Here is a 22,274-nt window from a genome sequence, read left to right on the forward strand (position 1 = left end):
TCAGATGACTCTAGCTTGTGTCAAACTGACAGAAAACTGCCAGCACAGCCAAGCCCCTTAGCCACTTCTTGCCCGCCCGTGTCTGACCTAGCATCCTGTGACTAATGGGAACAGCTCTCGCGGACCAGCCTCAACTGGATTCACACGCTCCAGGATAGGAGCATGAGGATTATAATAATTATTAAGCAGAAGGGAACAGAGATAAGAGAGAAAGAAGAGACGAAACATAGAACACCACCGGGAGGGACACTGAGTGAATACTGAACCGGCCCTTTAATTTCCACGTCTTTTTATACTCCACTCCAAAAGGAGAAGGGGAGGCAACAGACTTCGTAAACAGAGCATCTCTGACCTTTGGCCAAGATGGAGCTGTTACCTTTCATACTCAAATTACTAATTAGCCATTTAGGTCAGGGCCTCTTGTCTTGTAGCCACTGTTGTCAACAACAACTTTTGAAAGAGCAAAACAGAGCCAGGGCAGTGGTGGCGCACACCTTTAATCCCAGCACTCGGGAGGCAGAGGCAGGAGGATCTCTGTGAGTTCGAGACCAGTCTGGTCTACAAGAGCTAGTTCCAGGAGAGGAACCAAAGCCACAGAGAAACCTTGTCTTGAAAAACCAAAAAAGAAGAAAAGAAAGAAAGAAAGAAAGAAAGAAAGGGAGGAAGGGAGGAGGGAGGAAGGGAGGAAGGGAGGAAGGAGGAAGGGAGGAAGGGAGGAAGGAAAGAAAACAAGTTTGAACTCTGACCTCTAGGCAAGGTGGAATGGACTCACAGTTATGGGCGCTGACATAAACCTCTGAGAATGTAGTAAAACAGACCCTGGTTTCCACCACCCGAAGGCTCAGAATGCCATCAGTCAGGGACCTGAGGCCTATAGCAGGGATTTCCTCATTTTCCTGGGACCCGTCTGCCTAACATTTCTACCGATATATTTTTTTATGTGTCTTAATTTATGACTTTCTTTGTTCTGGTACTATGAAAACTTCATCAAACTGTTTCAGGTAGGAATAGGAATTCAAGGTAACCTAAATTGGTGTTCCTGGGTCATGATCACTCACTCGCCTTTGGCTCCAGAACAAACTATCTCTTATCCCCTTGAGGTGAGAGTTGTGTTTTTGTGTGAAAAGAATAAATATAGATTAGAGTGCAGGACAGTGCCCATTATTGCTTCCTGTGTATTGGGACAATGATTAGACTTTGGGTAGAGTCTTTAATAGGAAATAAATATTACTTTGCTTAACTGATAACTTAATTTTTATGTCTATTCTAGGTATAGTTGTAAAAAAATGTATGAATGAAATGGGATCCATGTTTATAAAAATTTTAAATTAAGTCATTGAAACTTATGAATCACTCCTACTCTAATTTAGGAATAGTTGTAAAAAAATAATGTATGAGTTAAAATGGGATTCATGTTTATAAAAATTTTAAATTAAGTCATAAAAACTTATGAATCATTCCTAAGTACAAAACAATGAAACATCAGTGGCTGACTGTACTCTTGGCTTTTTATAGTCTAAGAAAATAGTGTGTGTGTGTGTGGGTGTGGGTGTGTGTGTGTGTGTGTGTCTGCCAACAAATATATCCTATTCTACATAAAGAACATTTTTCCTGAGAGAAAGCATGTTTTCAAAGAAACAAAATATTTTCATGAATTGCTCATACACACATGTATATATATATATATATATATGAGACAATTGAAGGTTGTCCCATATATTCAATTGTCACATATATATTTACATACATATACATGTATATGAATGAAAGAAACAACTGAATGCTCTTTCTTCCTGAGTCTTTCTTGAAATTAAGGGTTCAGGGCTGGGGACATGGCTCACTGTTAAATCACTTGCCTAGCACACTCGAGATCCTGGGATCAGTCTCCACAACTGACAAAAAGAAAAAGAATTAAGTCTACTAAGAATGAAAAGTTCTAATTAAGGAACCAGAGAAATGTCTCAGAGGCTAAGAGCACTTCCTGCTCTTCTAGAGAACACAAGTTTATTAAGAGTAATTTCATCCAAATTCAGAAGCTTGGTTTCGCTTTTGTTTGATTGGTTGGGTTTTTTGTTTGTTTGTGGTTTTCTGTTTTGTTCTGTTTTGAGACAGGATCTTGTTTTGTAGCCCCAGAAGTCCTGAAACTCACTATTATGTCCAGGATAATCTTGAACACAGAAATCTGCTTGCCTTTGCCTCCCCAATGTTGGGATTAAAGGCCGGTGCCACCATGGCATTCTTGACTAACTCTGTTCACTTTGGGAAAGTCAGTTTTCAATTTACAATGTTCTTTTGGATTGATAAATTCGTTGTACCATCTCTAAACTCACTGACAATTATTTTTCTTAAAGTACCCCTATTAAATTGCTGTCCAAAGGAGCACGGGCCCTCTTGCCCCGAGCTGGAGGCTCCTACACAGAAGAAAAGCCTCCACTCAGACTCAACAAACACAAAGTTCAAGCTGAAGCTGTAGGCTGAGCATGTGACAGTGACACCTTGCTTTTCCCAGGCTACTTGGTGTTAGGCACCCCAGGTAACCAGGTTTCTCATCCTGCAAGAACTGGGGGCTGGGGACTTAGTAGCTCCCCACAAATGACAAAGAGAGGCACCAAAAAAAAAAAAAAAGTCCTTGAGACTATACACATCGTGGTTTCCAAGGCAACCAACGGTCCCTGGGACCCTCTGAGCACCGTTGTCAAGTCCAGCACGTTCTCCTTCGGGATTGTCCAGTGGGACACTATAAGGTGGACCCACCTGTGTGCAGCTAACCAGCAACTTTCACGTCTCTCAGTCTACACCGTTCTTCAGAAAGCCAAAGATGGGAGGCCACCTGTTCACCCATCTCCCCTGGGCCCACCTTTGAGCTGCTTCCTGAGCGCTCTATGCAAGCCTGGCTCTGGGTCCAGTGCTGAATCTGTGGGGCTAGAAACTCCCAGGGAGCTTTTCTGAGCCTCTTCATGGGTCGCCAGGCCATTGCCTAAGCCCTTGTGCTCTCAGAGGCTGATGTTCACCTGATGGCCTGTTTAGACTGACTCCTGCAGACAGATAATTAAAGGCATTCAGGCCTGTCCAGGACGTGTCTCTACAATGGTTGGGTTCAGCCAGAGTCCGGCTGTGCCTGTTGTCTTAGGTGTTGGGCCCTCTCCCCAGAGCTGGGGATAGGTGGATCTCTACACAGAGGTTTCACCCTGTTCTTCCCTTGGGAAAGGTAGGCTGGCAAGTTTAAGGCTCCCCGGGAAGCCTGGGGAGAAAGGGTCATTTAGCCAAACCCCTACTTTTTCGGCAAGGGTATGTCCTTTGGAGGCTTGTCGGGAAACTGCAGCGTGTACAAGTGGGCCATGTATTGGAGCTCTGGCATCGCCATCCTCTGACAGATGTGCAGTGTAGCATTGTCCAGACCCTGCCTAAGATTGTAGCCCAGAATTTCAGCATCTCCGGACTGATAGGGGAGCATATTCTGATCTTTTATCTGCGTCGTGTTCTTGGGCTCGGGGTCCTGAAGACACAGGGTGGTGAGCTCTCGACGCCTCGCCCGCAGCTGCGCCAGCTCTTCCCTGAGCTGGCGGGGGCTTACCTCCGCGTACAGCTGAGCCCAAAACGTGCGGTTGAAATGCTGGTAGAGCTGCCAGTCCAGCTCGCACCAGCGCTTGGCACGCTCCTGGCTCTCTGGATTCAAGTGCGAGATCGTACGCTGACTGCGTAGGTTCAGCTTGAAGGACACCACGTCATCCAGCTGCCAGCGCAGCCGCCTGCGCAGCAGCACCATGGACTCATCGAAGTAGTCCGCGATGAGCACCAGCTGGAACTGGCGCTCCACCTCCGAGAGGCACCTGCGAACGTAGCCCTCTTCAGCCTGAGCATTGTTATCGAAGCCAAAGTCAAACCACATGTTGTTTCTTGCATAGGCATTTTTCAGGCCCACGCTGACGTTGTAGTACTTCCACGGATCTGCCAGGAACTGGTCCAAGGTCTTGACTTTCCGGAAGGCAGGCGAATATCTCTTATAGTAGATGAAGGAAGACTCCAGCTGGGAAACTGGGTTTCGTAGGATGGACAAGTAGAAAGTGTCATTGGGCATGACTTTCTGCACCTATTTGGAAAAGGAGGAAGTGGTACCCCAAGACTCCTGTGTTAGATGGACTATACAAAGTTCCCAACTCCCACCTGTCCCAACTCCTTCGCACACCGCAGGAGCAGGTGCAACAGACAGTTCAGGGGCAACAAAAGCCCAGTATGTTCTTCCAGAACCAGAAATTCAGGGATATGAGAGAGGGTTGAGATGCCCTCAAGAAGACAGAGTTGGGGCTACACGTCTCATGCCAAGAGCAATTACAAGCCACTGGCCGCTTGAAGAGAATGGCAGGGTCGGCAGGCAGGCCTCTCCACCCCTACAACTTCAGACGACTCCTGCACTGACTCTACACCCCACTCCACCCCACCTCCGCCCGTGCAAGCACCACGGTCACTCACAACCAAAACTGCAGGCGAGGCAACCTCCAGCCCGCCCCGTTCTCCCACCTCCACGTTTCCCACCTCAGGAAAGTTGAACCGCAAGTGGTTGCCCATGACGTTGAAGTGATGATCCTGTGGGCCATTCTGCTCCATGCCCTCCACGTAGCGTGCCACGAAAAGCCAGGGGTAACCCAGGTGGAACATAGAGTCCTTGGGCAGCGCCACGGACAGGTTGTGAGATTCCGAAAAGCGGTAGAGAATGTTGAGCATGGTGCTGCTGGCTGTCTTATGTGTCTTGAGGAACATGATGTTGGTGACCGGCATAGAGTCCCTGGAGGAGTCCTGGGCCTTGATCCTGAGCAGACTAGGAGAGACGGTGTAGGCCACCATCATTAAAGGGGCCACAGACCCCCAACAGCATCCCCCAAGTAGCACCTCTCAACATGGGATCCCTACATTGTCTCCTTTGGCTTTCTTCCAGTGCTGTGTCCTGTCCCCGTCCCTCCTCCCCCCCCCCCCAGCACCACCACTCTGTAATCTTGAGGTCCGGGGGGGGGGGGGGGATTTTCTGTGACAGATATGATTTTCCCCTTGCAACAAGATGCCCTCAACAGCTGTTCTTTCTATACTTTCTGTTCTCATACAAGCTATACACTCATACCTAAAACCCCAAGCATTCCCCTAGGCCCCCAAACCTGCTGTCGGTCTCCCAGGGCACCCTGTGTGGCAGTGGTCCAGTGACTTCAGACAAGATAACCAGCCTAACAAATGCCAGGATACACCCAGATGGCCTGGGTCCCCAGGCACCTTCTTGTCTCTTTTTTTTAAAAAAAATGTGCATTGGTGTTTGACCTGCGGGTATGTCTGTGTGAGGGAGCCAGATCCACTGGAACTTGAGTTACAGACAGTCATGAACTGTCATGTGCGTGCCGGGAATCGAACCCTGGTCTTCTGGAAAAGAAAGCCAATGCTCTTTAAGGCGTCTCTCCAGTCCACAGCTTCTTGTGCTAATGTAGGCCAGTAAGATGGACAAAAATGGTGAGGAGCAGGATCCAGTGGATCTTGGGACAGTGTGTTTCCTCTGAGGACAATTTACCCCTCGTCATACAAATCCAACTGGAGGATGCATGAAGGCCAGGAAGATAAGACCCTCCCGGAATCCTGGCCTGGGAGGCAGTTGGTTGTGCAAGTGGGCATAGATGGCCACCCTCTGGATGGGGTAGCCCTGGCAGGCAGGGGAGTGAGTGCTTTGGGGCCTAGTGACAAAGGAGTACAGTTGTGACCTCCCCACCCAAAAGCCATGCTTAGAAAAGCCAAGCCGTTTTGTAGACTGGGAGGTGGCCTTCCCACGGCTCCCACTGTAGACCCAGCTCTCCTCAGTTCCCTTCCCAGGCCGGGCTGGCTAGGCCACGCCTGCTCCCCAGAGCTGCCTCAGAAGGCTTCCAAGCAGGCTTGCCATCATAGGATACATGCCCAGGACAAGCATAGCTTAGCACTTTCTCCCAGAGAGGACTCCGAGGCTCAGTGAGAACGTGAGCGCTCTTGGAGCTGCAGGAGAAGAGCTCAACCTCCCAGAGCATAAGGCACCTGCGCAGAACTTACGGCTTAAACTTTTCGACGTCCACATTCAGGAAGCCCGCCATCAGGAGCACAACCAGCACCAGGAAGAAGAGTGCCACATGGAAGGACCTGTGGGCAGTAGCAGCTCAGTGTTGCTTGGATACGCAGCCCCACCCACTGCTCCACAAGGAACCCTGTAACAACCTACAAGCCCGGAGCAGGGTACTCAGGCATGCTCATCTCTGATCACCTAGGACTTGGGGGCTTCTCGGGCCCCCCAAGCCCCTGAGCTGCAAATGGGTGATTGCAGGGTAGATGCATGGACTGAGCCCCAGGCTAAGGCCCCAGCCCCCAATAGGAAAGCAGTTTTAGTGGCCTTATAAGAACACTCATGGGAACATCGGAATTGGTATCCTGATGAGAAGACAGGCACAGAGCTTGCCTCCTCTCTGCACCCGACCCTATCCTGTGAGGACAAAAAGAGGTGCTGTCTTCAAGCCCAGGAACACACACACACACACACTTCCTTCTCACAGTCTCTAGCTTCCAAAGCACCAGAAGGACTGCTCTTGCTTAAGGGTCCCTGCGTGGGGAGGGGCTACATCAGGCAAGTGGACACCTTGGGACAGAGAGGGAGTGTGCTGGCATTCCATCCTCTGAAGCAGAAGCGTTTTCGCTGCTGCTCTGCGGCTGATTGTGCCTCAAGCTAAGTCACAGTGAAAAGCTTACTCAGGTGCCAGAGCTGCCTGGAGGGCAGGCCTCTGCTGGGTCCTAATTCTTAGGACACAGAGCTACTGCATGAGGCACAGCCACCCTGGCCCAGGACATCCCTGGACATGCAATAGAGTATTAGAAAACCATCTCTTCCTAACCTTGGAGATCTTGGTTTGGGGTTGTTTCCCTGCCTTTGTAGCCCTCCCTGCCTGTACCTAGGATGTGTATTTACCTCTCAATGTCTGGGTCTGGTTTTCTAATGAGCACACTGCTGTGTTTGCTCTGTGAGGAGGCACCTGCTCCCCAGGTTCCCAAGCATCCCACTGGCTCCTCCTTTTCCTAGAAACAGGATCGTGACAGGATTTTTGCGCTCTCTGACAAGCTCTGGAAGGACACATGGACAGTTAGCAGGAGCGTGTGGTGCTCTCCTGATATTGCTGTGCCTCATACACCACATGACATAAAACAGATAGCGCCCACAATCTAAGTGGGCAACAGATGGAGTGGGTTAGGATTCCAGTTCTCCGAGAGCTGTATCTAGCACCTTCCTGGGCGTGGACCCTGAGCTTTGTTGATGACTATATGACTCCCGGATGCTCAGTCTAAAAGGCTATACGATGTACTCGGTCACCATTCCCAGGTGACCTCTCTGCCATGCATTGAGAGCAGACCCATGGTAGCTGGCAGGGAGGAACCCTGGAACATCACCCACTCCTCACCTCTATGTGAAAACCCACTAATACCCTGTGGCTTGAGGTTCAGTTGTAGATCCTAATTTTTAGGTGTTTTGAGGAGGAGGAGGAAGTTAAGTTTTAAGGGCCAGGTTAGTCTGGGACTTCCCCTGAAACCCTGAGGCATGGGAAAGAGTCATTGTCTAAACATACTTGTAAAGGTCAGTAAAGACCTGAGGCCAGGACCTTGCAGGGAGCTATGGCTTCAGATCCTAAGAACTTAATTTTTCTTTTCTTTAAAGAGCTATGGTTCCCAGTCTCAATGCCACTGAGTGCTGATCTGTGGCACTTGGTGTTGTAGAATATTATTTTAAGATGTGTTACATTTGTTTATGCTGTGGAACATTTGTTTGATGATACAAAGGTGTGTTGCCTTCTTTTATGTTGTATTTGTTTTACTCTATGGAGCTCTGTTACTTTGCCTGTCTAAAACATCTGATGGTCTAATAAAGAGCTGAACAGTCAATAATGAGGCAGGAGAAAGGATAGGTGAGGCTGGCAGATAGAATAAATAGAAGGGGAGTGAGAGAGACCAAGGTTTGAGAAAAGAAGGGACCAGCCACTCAGCCAGCCATAGACTAAGAGTGAAAGTAAGATAGAAAGAAAGAAAGAAAGAAAGAAAGAAAGAAGAAAGGAAGAAGGAAGGAATGAAGGAAAGAAAGAAAGAAAGAAAGAAAGAAAGAAAGAAAAGAAGACTATAAGCCCCAAGGTAAAAGGTAGATGAGATTATTTAAGTTAAGGAAAGCTGGCTAGATATTGACCTCATGAGGCCCAGTGTAACTTCCTAAGCCTAACTTGAATTTGGTGAGGCCCAGTTTAACTTCCTGAGCCTAACTCAGCACAGCCTGACCTAGGCCCACCTCTGCCCAGCCACCGCTGACATGGCAGGATATTATTGGCCTTTATACCGCACTCCACCTCACCCCATCCCAAGACTCCAGCCCACTACCTCAGCCTTATATAAGTTCCTGCCCTGATGCAATAAAGTTTAAAATCCTGCTTTGACAGACTCCCGTCTCAGTGTGTGTTTCTCCTCGGTGGCCAGGGGGGAGGTCTAGGTTGTTTGACACTCACCATCTGGCTCAGCCCCAGGGAAAGACCGGCAGGACTAGCTGCTGGAGAACCCGGCAGCTAGAAACAAGCCAAGCTAAGGCCAGGCATTTATAAGTAATAATAAGCCTCCATATGTGTTAATTTGGGAGGTGGGTGGCAGGCCCCCAAAGAGCAAAGAGTAAAAAAAAAATCGACAACAACTTGGTGTACTTGAGATACCCTATGTTCCCTTTGTACAACATTGCTGATATCTTCTTGCTGATGCTATCCTGTTGTATAATAGCCTTTTGCTGACTCTGTCCAATTTCTCCCTACAAACAACATGTAAGATGCTATACTTCTTAATAAACTTGCTTGTCATTATCCATCAGGTTATGGAAGATCTTGTGCTTCCAGCTTTCCTGGCTTCTTTATTTTCTCATTCCCAGGCATTCCTGGGGTCACCGAAGAATGACCGGTCCAGGCTGAGTTTGCACACATGGCAGGACCTAGCGAGGTCATACATTTCACAGGCCAGAAAGGAAAAGAACCTGACCAGGGAGGTGGTAGGTCTCATCCCCCAGGACACAGTTCCTCTAATCATATTGTCAACATGAAGCTCCTCTGTCTTATGTTTTCCTTACATCTAGTTAGATTTGCTAGCGTTTGCTGCCGTTGTAGACAAAGCATTTACCTAGGTTCCCCTTCTAAGGGCTCACTGCTTGAGCTGCCTGGGTACCAGCTGTTCTCTGATCTCCTCCTACCAGGATATTTAAGACCGTAGCAGTAGGAACAGATGGCACACATCCTTGCGGGCTCCAATTGGAGGCTTTCGGCTGCGTATCTTTTCTGGGGTGTGTACAACAGTGGCCCCTGCTGTACACGGCCCGGGTTGATGTGTCACACAGTGGCCAAAGCTCGAAACGGGTGTGGAAAGGCAGTTGGGAAGCTTCTTCCTGGTACTCTGAGATAAGTAAGTGTTCCCCACCCCGCCTCACTGTACCTGCTAGAATTCGGGCATCTGGCCTGGCCTGCCCTAGGGATCGTGACAAGATATGAGGACTCATCTGCAGCCACTAAGAGCATCTCCTGTGCACATTCACGACGTTCCCTTTAAAAGGTGGGCCTTGCCCACCTCTCTCTCTCTCTCTCTCTCTCTCTCTCTCTCTCTCTCTCTCTCTCTAACAGTACCCACCGCCCTAAGCCTCTGTCTCCCAGGTGAGTCCGTCTGTGTCCTAGCTGCATACGGGGCTGTAGTTAAAAGGCTTTTGTTGAAATATCTATCCGGCCTGCTACTGACTGCCTTTCTCTGGTCTTTGTCAGCTTCTTCGCTAACCTACCAAGCTCATCTTCAACTTTCCTAGTCCAGGCCTAGAGTCAGCCATACCTCTTCAAGGAGCACCGGACATGTCTGGCAGGAAACAGTCCTTAGGGATCCTAGTCTAAGGGCCAAGGATACTTGTTGCTCCAAGAGGGCCAGATCTTCCAGGTCTTCTGCATAGATAAAGCCGGGGCTCCACATATGACAGAAACCCTCCTGAGGCTACTCCTACATGTCTGATTCAGGGACTACAGCCATTAACTGAGCTTCTTCCAGTCTTCCACACCCTCAGTGGGGCTCCCAAAGACACAAGCCATGATAGATGTGGGCATTCCATGATGACATTAGCTATTTATTATACCTGTACTGAAGAGCACAAAAACCCCCTTAGGACCCCAGGGCAGCCCCACTACCCAATGCCCACCTCATTGTGCCATTCAAAGCTCTACCCTAGCCAGGATGGAACATGTCACCTGTGCTGGGTATCAGCCATGTCTCCAACACTCCCGGGAAGTCTGTATAGACAAAGAGCTCAGGAGCTACCCTGAGGAAGAAACTAGACAGACATCACAACCACACTGGGCCAAAATTGGCCAAATGTCCTCAGTTTCAGGGTCCTCTCTCTGCCAGATGAGCAGGGTTGACACCGAGGCAGGGGGAAAACAGAAAGGAGCAATGAGGCTGTGGAGTCTCTGCTGAAGATTCCTCATGAGTTAGAGGGGCTTCCCAAGCCCAGTGTAGGCACCACCTCAAGTTAAATGCTGTTGAGTCATTGCGGTTACCACTCCCTGAGAAGTTGGCTGCATGGTAGTGAATTGTTTACAGCCTTATATAGTTAGGGTATAATAAGAGTATGTTATATGTGTATATAACGTTATATAGTGACAGTATGACTTCCACTTGATAAGAACGGTGAGGAACCCAGCCAGATAACAATAGCTCACCTTCTGTTCTCCCCCAGCTATCACTTTGGTCCTCCACATAAAAATCCTTCCTCAAACAGGCCACCTTTCACTGGCCTCCTCTCGGATTCATAAACTTTCAGCGCCCACTAACCATCTGTCTTGGAGCTTGCTGGGAATGTACCTTTACAGGGACAGCCCACAGTCCAGGGCTCCCAAATCATAAACTGAAGAGGGCTCCAAGCCTATACCACCTGCCCCTGCCTCAACACAGCTCATAACCCTTCACATGCCCTCCCTGCCTGAGCTGGGGGCCCACACAAGTCATAGTCTAAGACCTGAGACCCAGCCCGGTCCTCTACATGAGGACAAATAGGAATTTCAGTGTTTTAAAATAAATCTTGATTTTCATGTGCAGAAAGCAAAAGAAACTCTTTCCTTCTTTCTCAAAGCATTGACTTAAACTTACCACTGTGAGCAGAGCACACCTTTAAATCCCAGCACTCAGAAGGCAGAGGCAGGCAGATCTCTGAGTTCGAGGCCAGCCTGGTCTACAGAGTGAGTGCCAGGACAGCCAGAGCTACACAGAGAAACCCTGTCTCAACAAAGAAACAAATAGAACACTTTCCACCGTGAATCCTCCTGCCCTCAAGATAGATGTAAGCATGTCTAAAACCTTTGCAAGCCTTCTGCCAGCTTCACAGACCATCACTGTTTTCCCAGGACTTCTCTCTGAATAGATCCATGACATAAAACCATCTGGTGCCTGGCTCCAGGTCATAAACCAGCTTCCAGCTGCAATGACAGGAGACATTTCTTTTTCCTTTAAACTTTTCACTACATTTAGGTATTTATTGTACATATGTATGCATGCATGCTGTGTCATGCAAGTGAGGGTCAGGGGACACTCTGCATGAGTCATTTCTTATCTTCCACCATGCAGGTTCTAGGAACTAAGCATGCATATGACTGGGTATGGTGATGCACACACCTTTAATCCCAGCACATGAGGGGCAGAGGTCAGTGAATCTTGGGGCCAGCCTGATCTACAAAGCAAGTTCCAGGACAGCCAGGACTGTTACATAGAGAAACCCTGTCTTAAAATCTGCACCCCCCCAAAAAGAACATGGATATGAGGGGGCATATTTCCCATGACTCCCACACATCCCTACCTGGACACCATCTTCCACCCCCAGACAGCCCCAGACCTTTGTCTATTCTACCCTTAGATGGAGGACAGAAGCTAAGGTTTTTGCTTAGAACCTAGTCCCCCAGGTATCCTCTCAAGCCCTCCAACTCCACTTTTTCCACAGCCTGCGTGTCTCAATCAGCTCTTCGAATCAAGAGGTTTCCACCAAGATGGCCTGCTAGACATGGTCACAGGTGCCAGGGTAAAGGAATCTTGTGATCCAGTTGCCCCAACTACCAAAGAAAGTACGGACCCCATCTGAACATCAAAGATGTCACCTTATCTGCTGCTAAATCACCCAAGCCAAGCTTGGATAATTTTAACAAATAGGTTAGTTGGACCAGTGTAAATGGAGACCACATTTTTGTTTCCCGGCCACCCACACCCAAATAATCACACAAAAACTTCATTAATTACAATACTATTTGGTCAATGGCTCAGGCATATTCCTAGCTATCTCTTTACATCTTAAATTAACCCATTTCTATTATTTTATATTTTACCATGAGGCTCATGGTTTGTTACCTCACATCTTGCTTCTTGGGCAACTACATGACATCTGTCTGACTCCGCCTTCTTTCTCCTTGCATTCAGTTTAGTTTTCCCTCCTAGCTATAGTCTGCCCTGCCATAGGCCAAAGCAGCTTCTTTGTTAACCAATAATAATAAAATATATTCATATCATACAGGGGGAATCTCACATCAGAACAAAGGAGGTTTGCTGCCTGGAGAAAACAGTCTCCAGAATGTTCTACTTCCCTTCTCCAGTGGAATATTCCAATTCCCTTTCCCAGTGTGGCTGTCAGGCTCTGGTGAGCTACCAGGACAAACAACACTTTACGGGGAATGACTCAAATTATCAAATCTTTTTACCCAAGCACCTGGTCCCACCATACTTCCCCAACCTTTACTGGAAAGAAAGGCTGTGAAAGTCTAAGGCCACAACTCTCATAGATCCCAGCATGATTCAGAGAGAAACAGTAGTCACGGCATCTTCCTGCAGAGCCCAGAGAACAGGGGTGGGCTAGCCCCTGCTGGTGGCTGAGTCCTATGCGACAAGGGTTACTCCCAGAAGTGGCAAACACTCTGTGGTCCTGGGAGTATTAGAAAACTTGTACAGTTCTTCCAATCTGGCCCACCTAGATGCTCTGGTGGTAAACCCTGCCCAGTCTGAGACACCTATGCAGAGAGGCAAGAAGCAAAGCTACTTGTAAGAATGTGTGCAACATACCCCTTCCCAGATGCCAGACCTCTGCTCTTCTCAACTGTGGCACCTCTAACCCACCCTCAACCTATCCAGTACAGGCCTTGGAGATAAACTGTCCACCCCAGGGCCACCTGTCATGCTAGTCAATGGGTAACCTGACCTCTACCCACCAGTATAGGAGGTGAGACCAGCCTAGGACCCCCCTGGAGAGCCACAGCATGAATCACTTGCCAGTGATCCAGAAAGTTGGGCATCCCTGGACCAGAGAGTTTTGGGTGCCACACACAAACACCTTCTAAACAGTAGACAGGTAGATCTGTGGACAATAGGAACAGCCTCTGAAATATGCTTCTTTTCAGTTTTTCATGTCAAAAATGACGTGAAAACTCCAAGAACTATCCTTCCTACTGTAATGGGACATGGACTTTCAACAGGCCAGGGTACCTTGTCCTCTCTTAAGATTGGAGAGGGGTGGAGGAAGGGTGTGTAGAGGGAGTGTGAGGGGAGGGGAAGGAGAGGAGGAAGTGGGAATTTGGATTGGTAATTTTTTTAAGTAATAAAAAAATTAAAAAAAAGAAGTTAGAGCTCATGGGCCAAGCAATGTTTTAATTAATATTACCACCCTCTCCTCCATGTCTTCCCTACCTCCCACACCTGACTGCATCTTGGCGAAGGCGTCATTTGGCTCTCAGCCAGCCAGGTTCTAAGGATGCAGGTCTACAATACGGTCAGGTGGCCTCCACAAACAAAATCGTATACCACCTACTTGGGACCTAGCCATTAGTCTCCAGGGCCTGTTTGCATCACAACACAAGCTTTTCTACCTTTTCTACAGTTCCTGGAAAGGACACTCTAAACTGTTGAGCTGCCTGCAGGCTGTGTGGTTGTGCTGCAAGGTCCTAGCTTTGCGAGCTGTCACCTGTGCTGAGGTAGGCTTTGGTGAGGCAGCTGTCTTTGGGTCACTTCTGCTCCTGTAAATAAACTCTCCCATATTCCTGTAATAAATTCCTGTAACTCCAGTACAACTTATTGGTTCACCAAGCTGGACTTTGGTGGTATCTGTCATAGGCTCCCTATCTGGGGTGAGTAGATAGGTATGTCGTGTCTCCCCAGGAAAGGTTTGTCACACCACAGACATATGACACCACACTCAGCCTCAGTTCTAACCTCACCCACATGTGGCAGACTGTACCCAAATGCCCTTACTTTACCCGCTACTCTTCAAAGCCAGCTTCCAAAGTGGGATCCAATAGCTGGTCTCAAGTGACAGCTTATCAGAAGGACACATAGACTCCATGGCCACATCACACACACACACACACACACACACACACACGGAGATGCATACTATCCACAAGGTCACACAGGTCCCCGTGGGCAGCTCTGTCCCTGAAGGAGACTTCCCCTGGACTCAACACTCTAGGAGCACAGGTTTTCAGAAGGCCTTCAGACTCGGGTCCCTAGAGGCAACAGGAACCTGGAATCCCCTAAGCTAAGGGTTGCCCTGAAGTTACAGAGGTTTGTGCCTTACCCCTCACTAACTAGGAAACCGCGGAGCCTATTCTTTACAATATGCCAGCAAGATCCATGAGGGGGGGGGGGGGGTGTTTACATGATTCAGAGCAGAGGCCAACTCTCTCTCTACAGCTGTGAATCAGGGCACTATGCCCGGGGCTCATAGCCCAGACATTCTTACAAAAACCAGGGAGGGACCCAGCCATAGGGCAGGACAGAAGTCACTTAACCAAGCTAATAAGTCCCTGACCCCAGTGCCTTCCCACCAAAATCTCCAGCCCAAATAATCCAGGTAAACTGCTCCATATCTCTGTGCTCAGAGTGTGGCTTTCTCATGCAGGGGCTTCCCAAACTACAAAAAACGCTCTCCTGTCCAAAGTGAAACTGGGCCTGGGGTATAATGCTATGGTTGAGGGCTTGCTTCAACCACAAGCTGCAGGTGAAATCCCTGGGTTTAATCCTCAGTATCAGAAAAATTAAAAAAAAAAAAAAAGTTGACAGGAAATCTAAAAAGATTGATTTCAAGAAGGTGTCTGCACTGATTTCCCCAAATCCAAGCCAACTTCCTTTCAAAGACAGAAAACCGTCAACATATTTTGTCAGCTTCTTGAACTATTCTAGAAGGAAAGCAAGTGCCCCCCCCCCTACGCTGACCACCTAAAGCCATACCACCTTACCTCTGTGTGCCTCCCAGGATGGACAGCATCCTGACTCAGAGCCTCCAACAGAGATGGGCAGGGAAGTAGTGGTCAAGACCTCCCACTGCCTTGAGTATGAGACAGCCCTCTCTCAGCATGCCAGGTAGGACACAGCTTCAGGGGAAACTGAACTTAAATCCCTAAGAAGCTCACCTGCAGGCTCAGGTGCCACCCCAGGCCCCACCCTCTACTCCCCACCCCCACCCCAGTAACCTGGTTTAACTGCTGTAACCTAAAGAGGAATCGGACTTCCCTTAAATTCAGAAGGGAATGCTGGCCCCTCCCTCACTAGGTTTCCTCCTCCTCCTCCTCCTCCTCCTCCTCCTCCTCCTCCTCCTTCTCCTCCTCCTCTTCCTTCTCCTCCTGTATCACTAGGTGGGGCCCTGGCAGCTGGGATGTCTGTCTGACCCAGGAAAATTTCCCTGTTCAAACTCATGTTTTCGCCTTCTGCACCTTCCATGTTAATCCTCAGTCTCGGAGGGAGCTGCCCCAGTGGTGGTGGTGGACTTTTGGGGGTGTTTAGACACACATTCCCTAATTGTTGTGGGTAATAGAGATCTGGGAATGGGCCAATCGTTCTGCAGATGTGTGATCAAACTCCAGTAATATTTTCTTCTTCAAAGCTCTCTTTATACTAAAAGGAAAAGAGACTTTTTAAAAAACAAAACAAAACGGGGTTTTGCTGTAGTTTTAGAGCCTGTCCTGGAACTAGCTCTTGTAGACCAGGCTGGCCTCAAATTCACAGAGATCCGCCTGCCTCTGCCTCCCGAGTGCTGGGATTAAAGGCATGCACCACCAATGCCTGGTGATTTTTTTTTCTTAATCTTGGGGTAAAAAGGAACCTTTGAAAGAGGACAGTGATGTCAAAAATGAATATATTTTAATCCCAGCACTCAAGAGGCACAGACAGTTCCTGCATGGTGGTTTTTAATCCGAGCACTCGGGAAGACAGAGATAGGCATATCTACGTGAGTTCAAGGCCAGGCAGAGCTATATACATAGTGAGATTATATCTCAGAATTACTTAGTTAATGAAAATTCTGAGAAATTATCTTACTTAACATGTAAGAGGTAAATCCAAGTCAGGCAGTGATGATACATGCCTTTGATCCCAGTACTCGGGAGGCAGAGGCAAGAGGATCTCTGTGAGTTCAAGACCAGCCTAGTCTACTGAGGGAGTTCCAGGTGAGGGCTATACAGAGAAACCCGGTCTGAAAACAAACAGACAAACAACAACAAAAGAGATAAGTCCACGCAGACAGCATCCTATACAAGCTGAAAAAATGATGACAGCTCCCCACAGAGAGCCACAGCAATCCATGGTAGTGGCCCTGACCCTGTCGTCCATGGCTAGCTCTGGTTCTTGACCTATGAGAAAACCTTGAAAACTGCCCTTCTCATGTGCCTTTAGACATCAGAACACTGGACACCCTGCATCCTTGCTTTGGCCAGTGACCTGCACAAGATGACTATACACCAGGGTAGGATGGATGCTCAGAAGAAGACAATACCTTGGGACCTTTCACCACCCAGAAGGCCAGAAGAACACAAGCTCCAGAGATACTGTCTTAGTTACTGTTCCATTGCTGTGAAGAGACACCATGGTGAAGGCAACTTATAAAAGGAAACATTTAACTGGGGGCTTGCTCAGAGTTTCAGAAGGTTAGTCCATGATCATCATGGCGGGGAGCATGGCTGCAGGCAGGTAGGCCCAGTGCTGGAATATAAACTGTGAGCTTACATCGAATTCACAAGATGGAGGCAGAGAGAGGGAGGAAGAGAGGGAGGGAAAAGGAGGGAGGAAGGAAGAAGGATTGAAGGGAGGGAAAGAGAGACTGGGTCTGGTATTGGCTTTTAAACCTCAAAGTCCACCCTGAGTGGCATACCTCCTCCAACAAGGCCACACCCACTAACCTTTACCAAATAGTTCCACCAACTGATGACCAAGCATTTAAATATATGAACCTACAGTAGTTCTCATTCAGACCACCATACATGCTTGTGAAGATTCAGAGAGATCAGAGAGACTGAGAGAGGCAGGTGTTAGCCCCTTCCACTGAGGGTCTTGCCCTCAGCATAGCAGCTCCTATTCAGTTCACCAGTGTGTTCAGTTGCTAATAAGGGCTAGGGGCCTCCAAAATTGTGTTGTCTCATAAAGCAGTGGCTGGGGCATCTTGGCTGAGAAACTGAAGTGTAGATATGGTGATTTGAGTAGGAATGACCCCCACAGGCTCATATGTCTGAACGTTTGGTCATCAGGGAGTAGTGCTACTTGACAGGGATTAGAAGGCATGACCTTGTTGGAGGAAGTATGTCACTGGAGCTGTGCTCTGGGGTCTAAACACTCAAGCCAGGCCCAGTGTCATTCTCTCTTCCTGCTGCCTGCCAATCGAATGTAGAACTAACTCTCAGCTACCTCTCCAGCACCGTATCTTGCCTGCATGCTGCCCTGATTCCCACCATAACAGTAATGGACTAAACCTCTGAAACTGCAAGCCAGTCCCAATTACTGTTTTCCTTTATAAGAGTTGCTGTGGTCACCGTCTCTCCTCACAGCAACTGAACACTGGCTAAGCGATAAAGAAGAAATGTCACTACGAACGAGGGCAACACGTGAGCTGGCAAGATGGAGCCCAGACAGACGAGACAAAATATCATCTTAGTGATGGACAGACAACTGCAGCAGAAGCGAGGTGACTTTCAGACCATTCCCAACTAGAATGGACAGCAAATAAGTAGCCATATTGACAATCAGGAGCAAACATCACAGAACCTTATGACCCAGGCTGGGATAGAACTCGAAGGCACAAACAAGATCCCCGCCACACAGAAGAGTGACACCTGCCGCTGATTCACGCCGATACCTAGCACATTGTCCTCTCAAGCCAAGGGAAAAACAAATGGCTTCATTTATCTAAGTCCTATAAATAATTATAACTTATAAAGAATTGTAACTAACTATAATTATTTATAGTAGTTACTTATTGTTCTGTTTTGTTTCTTGAGGCAGGGTTTCTCTGTGTAGTCCTGGTTGTCCTGGAACTCACTCCCTTTGTAGACCAGGCTGGCCTTGATCAGAGATTCAGCCGCCTCTGCCTCCCAACAGTAGCACCCAGACAGGGACTTGAAGGTACAAAGGTTTCACAAAGCATGCCTTCTTCTCACAGCTTACACAGTTCGTTTATAAAGTCAGTTCATCCCCTTCCCCTCCCAGTTTTTCAGACTTAAGTGTTTTCACGTCCTGATAAGTTATCTCCTAATTATTAAATGCTGAATCTTAGGTGGTTCCTGAAAGGAAAAAAAAAAGCGGAGCCCTCATCAGAGTCCTTTAACAACCTTCTCCACCGGGGCCAAGAGCTAGACAGAATTTTCTAAGGCCAGTACACATCCCAGAACTTAAAGTACAAGGGTCTGGCAATTAGCTCTCCAAAATAACGGCAGGTGAGTCTACAGATGTGTGGTACTGGCTGCACCAGGCTGTTCTCTGCCCCACACCTCACCTCCCCCACATTCCACTCTGGAAATGGTAAGGGTTGCTCCACCTTAGGAGAGGAACTCACGGATCCTCCCGTCCAGGCTACAATCAGAGACATAATGGATTGTATAGTGAACCTCATGCACCCCTAAAACATCTCAGATACTTTAGCTGCTCTACAGTGACAGACAGTGGCCCAGAAGGCAGAAAACTGTCCAGGACACATGTAATCAGGTCCTCAAATTAACACCCTTCTTCAAGGCTGGGGTCCCAGTTCTCTGGATTCTCACTGACTTACAGGGGCTGAGCAGAAGGAAGAGGCCATGTACCTTCATGCCCCTGAGAAAAGACAGGACATTGTGACAGTGTGGCGCCGTGACCCCTAGCCCCAGATTCCTCCAGAATCTGGAGGGGATGGCCAGTCACACAGAAGGTGCAGTCTCCTGTGACCAAGAGGCTCTACTGAGACACAGTCTGTGGCCTCTAGCCCTTCTTTAAAGTCTCAAAGGCTCAGGGATGTGGCAGCTTAGAGTAACAAATTATTGTGTCTAGTGGAACATGACCTGACCCAGAAGACAAAGGAATCTCCAACTGGCCTTGCTGGCCCATGAGATGCATTGTATGAGACAGCTCCATCTCCCTGGGGTTCTGCCTTCTCCCAGACCAGTTCTGCTAATGTGCTAAGCATAAAGTCTGTGCCTCCCCGCAGCCAGATCCACAGCTAGCGTGGGAAGAGTGCCACCCAAGGCTGGTCAAGCCCATTAGTTTGCCTGTCTAGTTGGTGCCGCTTGGCCATCTGGCATCGAGCCGGTTCTGCCTGACGTGCCAGAGAACAAAGGATCAATTCTTCACATCTCAGGCTAGGGTTGGAGGACAAAGAGTCTACCTGTCAAACAGAAGGCAAGGGCAGCTATTGGCCAGGTCAGTGGGGCCTGCAGTAGGGAGGGCTACGGTCCAGTGGCTCCCTCCAGTGCATGGTTTAGTGAGAATCAATAGGAGGATCAATCTGGCTGCCCCTGGCTTTCCACTTTTCCAGAGCCAGAGGCCAATCTTCATGTGTTGCCTGAAATGTGTCCTGCTACCCGTCCTCCATCTCCCCCACTGTCCCAAAGACCCCAGGGCCACATAACCAAATACACTGCCTATAAACTAAGGCGGTGGCTGGCAGTCACACATTCTATAAAGAGAACTCCAACGTCCAAGGCTACTGTCCCAAGGAACACCTGTTTATATTCCTACTGAATGAGGGCCAACAGGGGAAGACGGCTGCAGTCCTGTAGAAAAGGGCAAGCCAGGATCCAGGGAGACCAACCGTCATCTGGCCCACGTGCACCAGGTCAGACCAGGCTCCCAGTTGCACAGGTCACATTCAGGCCTCAGCCAAGCGTTCGTCAAGTCTAACTTATCCACTGCCCTTCTTTTCTACTACCCTGCCTGCCATGTGCTGTTCTAGAACCTAACAGTTAGTCTTGTACTTATTGAGTAATAGCCTCTGATCATGAATTGAGGCTTGTTGTACTAGCCACTAGCCATAAAGACGCAGCCCCAGTCTGACAATTCCACGTTGCTCAGGTATCAAAAACAAACCACCCTAGGGGCTGGAGAGATAGCTCAGTGGTTAAGAGCACTTGACTACCCTCCCAGAGGTTCTGAGTTAATTCCCAATAGCCACATGGTGGCTCACAACCATCTATAAAGGGGTCAGATTCCTTCTTCTGGTGTACATGAAGACAGAGCACTCAATACATAAAATACATGAATAAATAAATCTATTTAAAAACCTGTGTGTGAGTGTGTGTGTGTGTGTGTGTGTGTGTGTGTTCAGTTCCATTCCACCTGCAGAAACAATATGCCCAGGGATTGAAAACAGACCACTCCCATTTCCTCCCTCCCTCTCTCTCTTTTTGTATGTGTGTGAGTGTGAGAGAGTGAGTGTGTGTGTGTGTGTGTGTGTGCTCAGTTCCATTCCACCTGAAGAAACAATATGCCCAGGTATTGAAAACAAACCACTCCCATTACCTGTGTGTGTGTGTGTGTGTGCGCGCGCGTGCATGTGTGTGTGCGTACATGTGTGTGTATGTGTTTGCCCCCTCTAAGCATGCTCAACCTCCATCCCATGGAAAGGTTGGATCCACTCGCTGCTCCAATAAAGCAGTCTTGGCTTGTTGAGATGGAGTCTATTTCTCTGCCTCTTCTCACTGTGCTCCCAGGGCACTGGATCTTGAGACCGACAGGAAGGTGTCCATGAGTGTAAGGCCATAGCCGCCCCATGCACTCTGCAGCAGGACATGCCTCAGGCTGTCCATAGACCTGAGGCAGGAATGTGCAGAAATGCCAAGGAGCACTTTGCAGGGGCAGACCCTGGCCCTAACTAGCGATAAACGGTCATGCTGAGAGAAAATACAGTTACCTCAGGCTGCCTGCACATTTTTAAGAAAAAATGACACCAGGCTCAGAGATGAGGTACCCCACCAGGAGGGAGCGCATCAGGGCACAGCTCTGTGACTCCAGAGTGGTAGCCCATTCTAGGTATGCTTGCTCTCAGCAGAGGGGTTCTCTTCTAATGCCTGTGGGTCACCTACCCGCGCAGGCTTTGGGATTCCAGATAGTCAGCCATGGGAGGTTGCCACCAAAATACCAAGAACACGAGCAGAGGTCCTCTGCATCCCCTATGTCCAGGGGCAGGGGCTGGTTCAGGATGGCCACTACTGGATAGGGGTGCTGGGCCCAGTGAGCACAACCCCCACAAGTAAGGTCTCCATGGCCATAGCCATACATGGCACTGGATACTGACCACCTTCATGTGACATCTGTCCTTCTTCTGTGAAGCACACTGCTCTGGAAGACCACACGGCCCCTTGTAGTCCTGGCCAGGGCCTGCCCACGCCCCAGCCATCTTTCCTAGGACTGAGACCGAGTTCTCTGAGCAGCTGCTGGCCCCGGCTGTGCTCCTCCCACCGTCCTGATTAGGTAAGCAGGGCTCATATTCCAACAGCTCAGACATCTGCAGGGGGAACCCTAAACTTCTAATCCAGACACAATAGCCCCTCCCGGTTTGTACACTAGAGACTTCCTGTGTGCAGTGGAATGGGAGGAGTCAGATGTTTGGTCCTCCATCCTTGCGTTTTAAGACAGGATCTCGCTACGGAGCTCTGGCTGGCTTGGAACTCTCTGATTTAGAGATCGGCCTGCCTCTGCCTCCTGAATGCTGGATTAAAAGCAAGCACCACTCCACCCAGCTCTCTCCCACAGGGGGGTTGTCATCTTCTGACAATAATCTAACTCTTCTTCCTGTGTTGAGGTGTTAGGGGACAGCTGTGTCAGAGGCCTAAGGTTTCTCAAGGAATCTGACTGCCACACACTTGACCAAGGACATCGGGCCAGCAAACCACGATGGGTTGGGGTGTGCCTCCTATGTGCCCAGGGTAGGTTCAGGATGTTCCCTGTCCTCGGTGACTGTAGTCTGGTCAGTGAGCAGA

The 22,274-nt window shown here is 48.8% G+C and overlaps 1 protein-coding gene across 1 annotated transcript; it reads right to left on the reverse strand.

The window, feature by feature from the left end:
• Positions 1 to 1,506: 1,506 nt before the first annotated feature.
• LOC121447296 (galactose-3-O-sulfotransferase 2-like) lies at positions 1,507 to 15,496 on the reverse strand. The gene is made up of 4 exons (XM_041650477.1): positions 15,300 to 15,496; positions 6,055 to 6,141; positions 4,534 to 4,816; positions 1,507 to 4,090 (listed from the first exon to the last, which is right to left on the reverse strand). The coding sequence occupies exons 1-4, from the start codon at positions 15,326 to 15,328 to the stop codon at positions 3,272 to 3,274; spliced, it is 1,218 nt and encodes a 405-aa protein (XP_041506411.1). The 5' UTR covers positions 15,329 to 15,496; the 3' UTR covers positions 1,507 to 3,271.
• Positions 15,497 to 22,274: the final 6,778 nt, after the last annotated feature.

This window comes from Microtus oregoni, unplaced genomic scaffold, assembly GCF_018167655.1.
Source record: "Microtus oregoni isolate MIOR12 unplaced genomic scaffold, Mior012 000004F_ref0000308, whole genome shotgun sequence".
Taxonomy (NCBI): Eukaryota; Metazoa; Chordata; class Mammalia; order Rodentia; family Cricetidae; genus Microtus; species Microtus oregoni.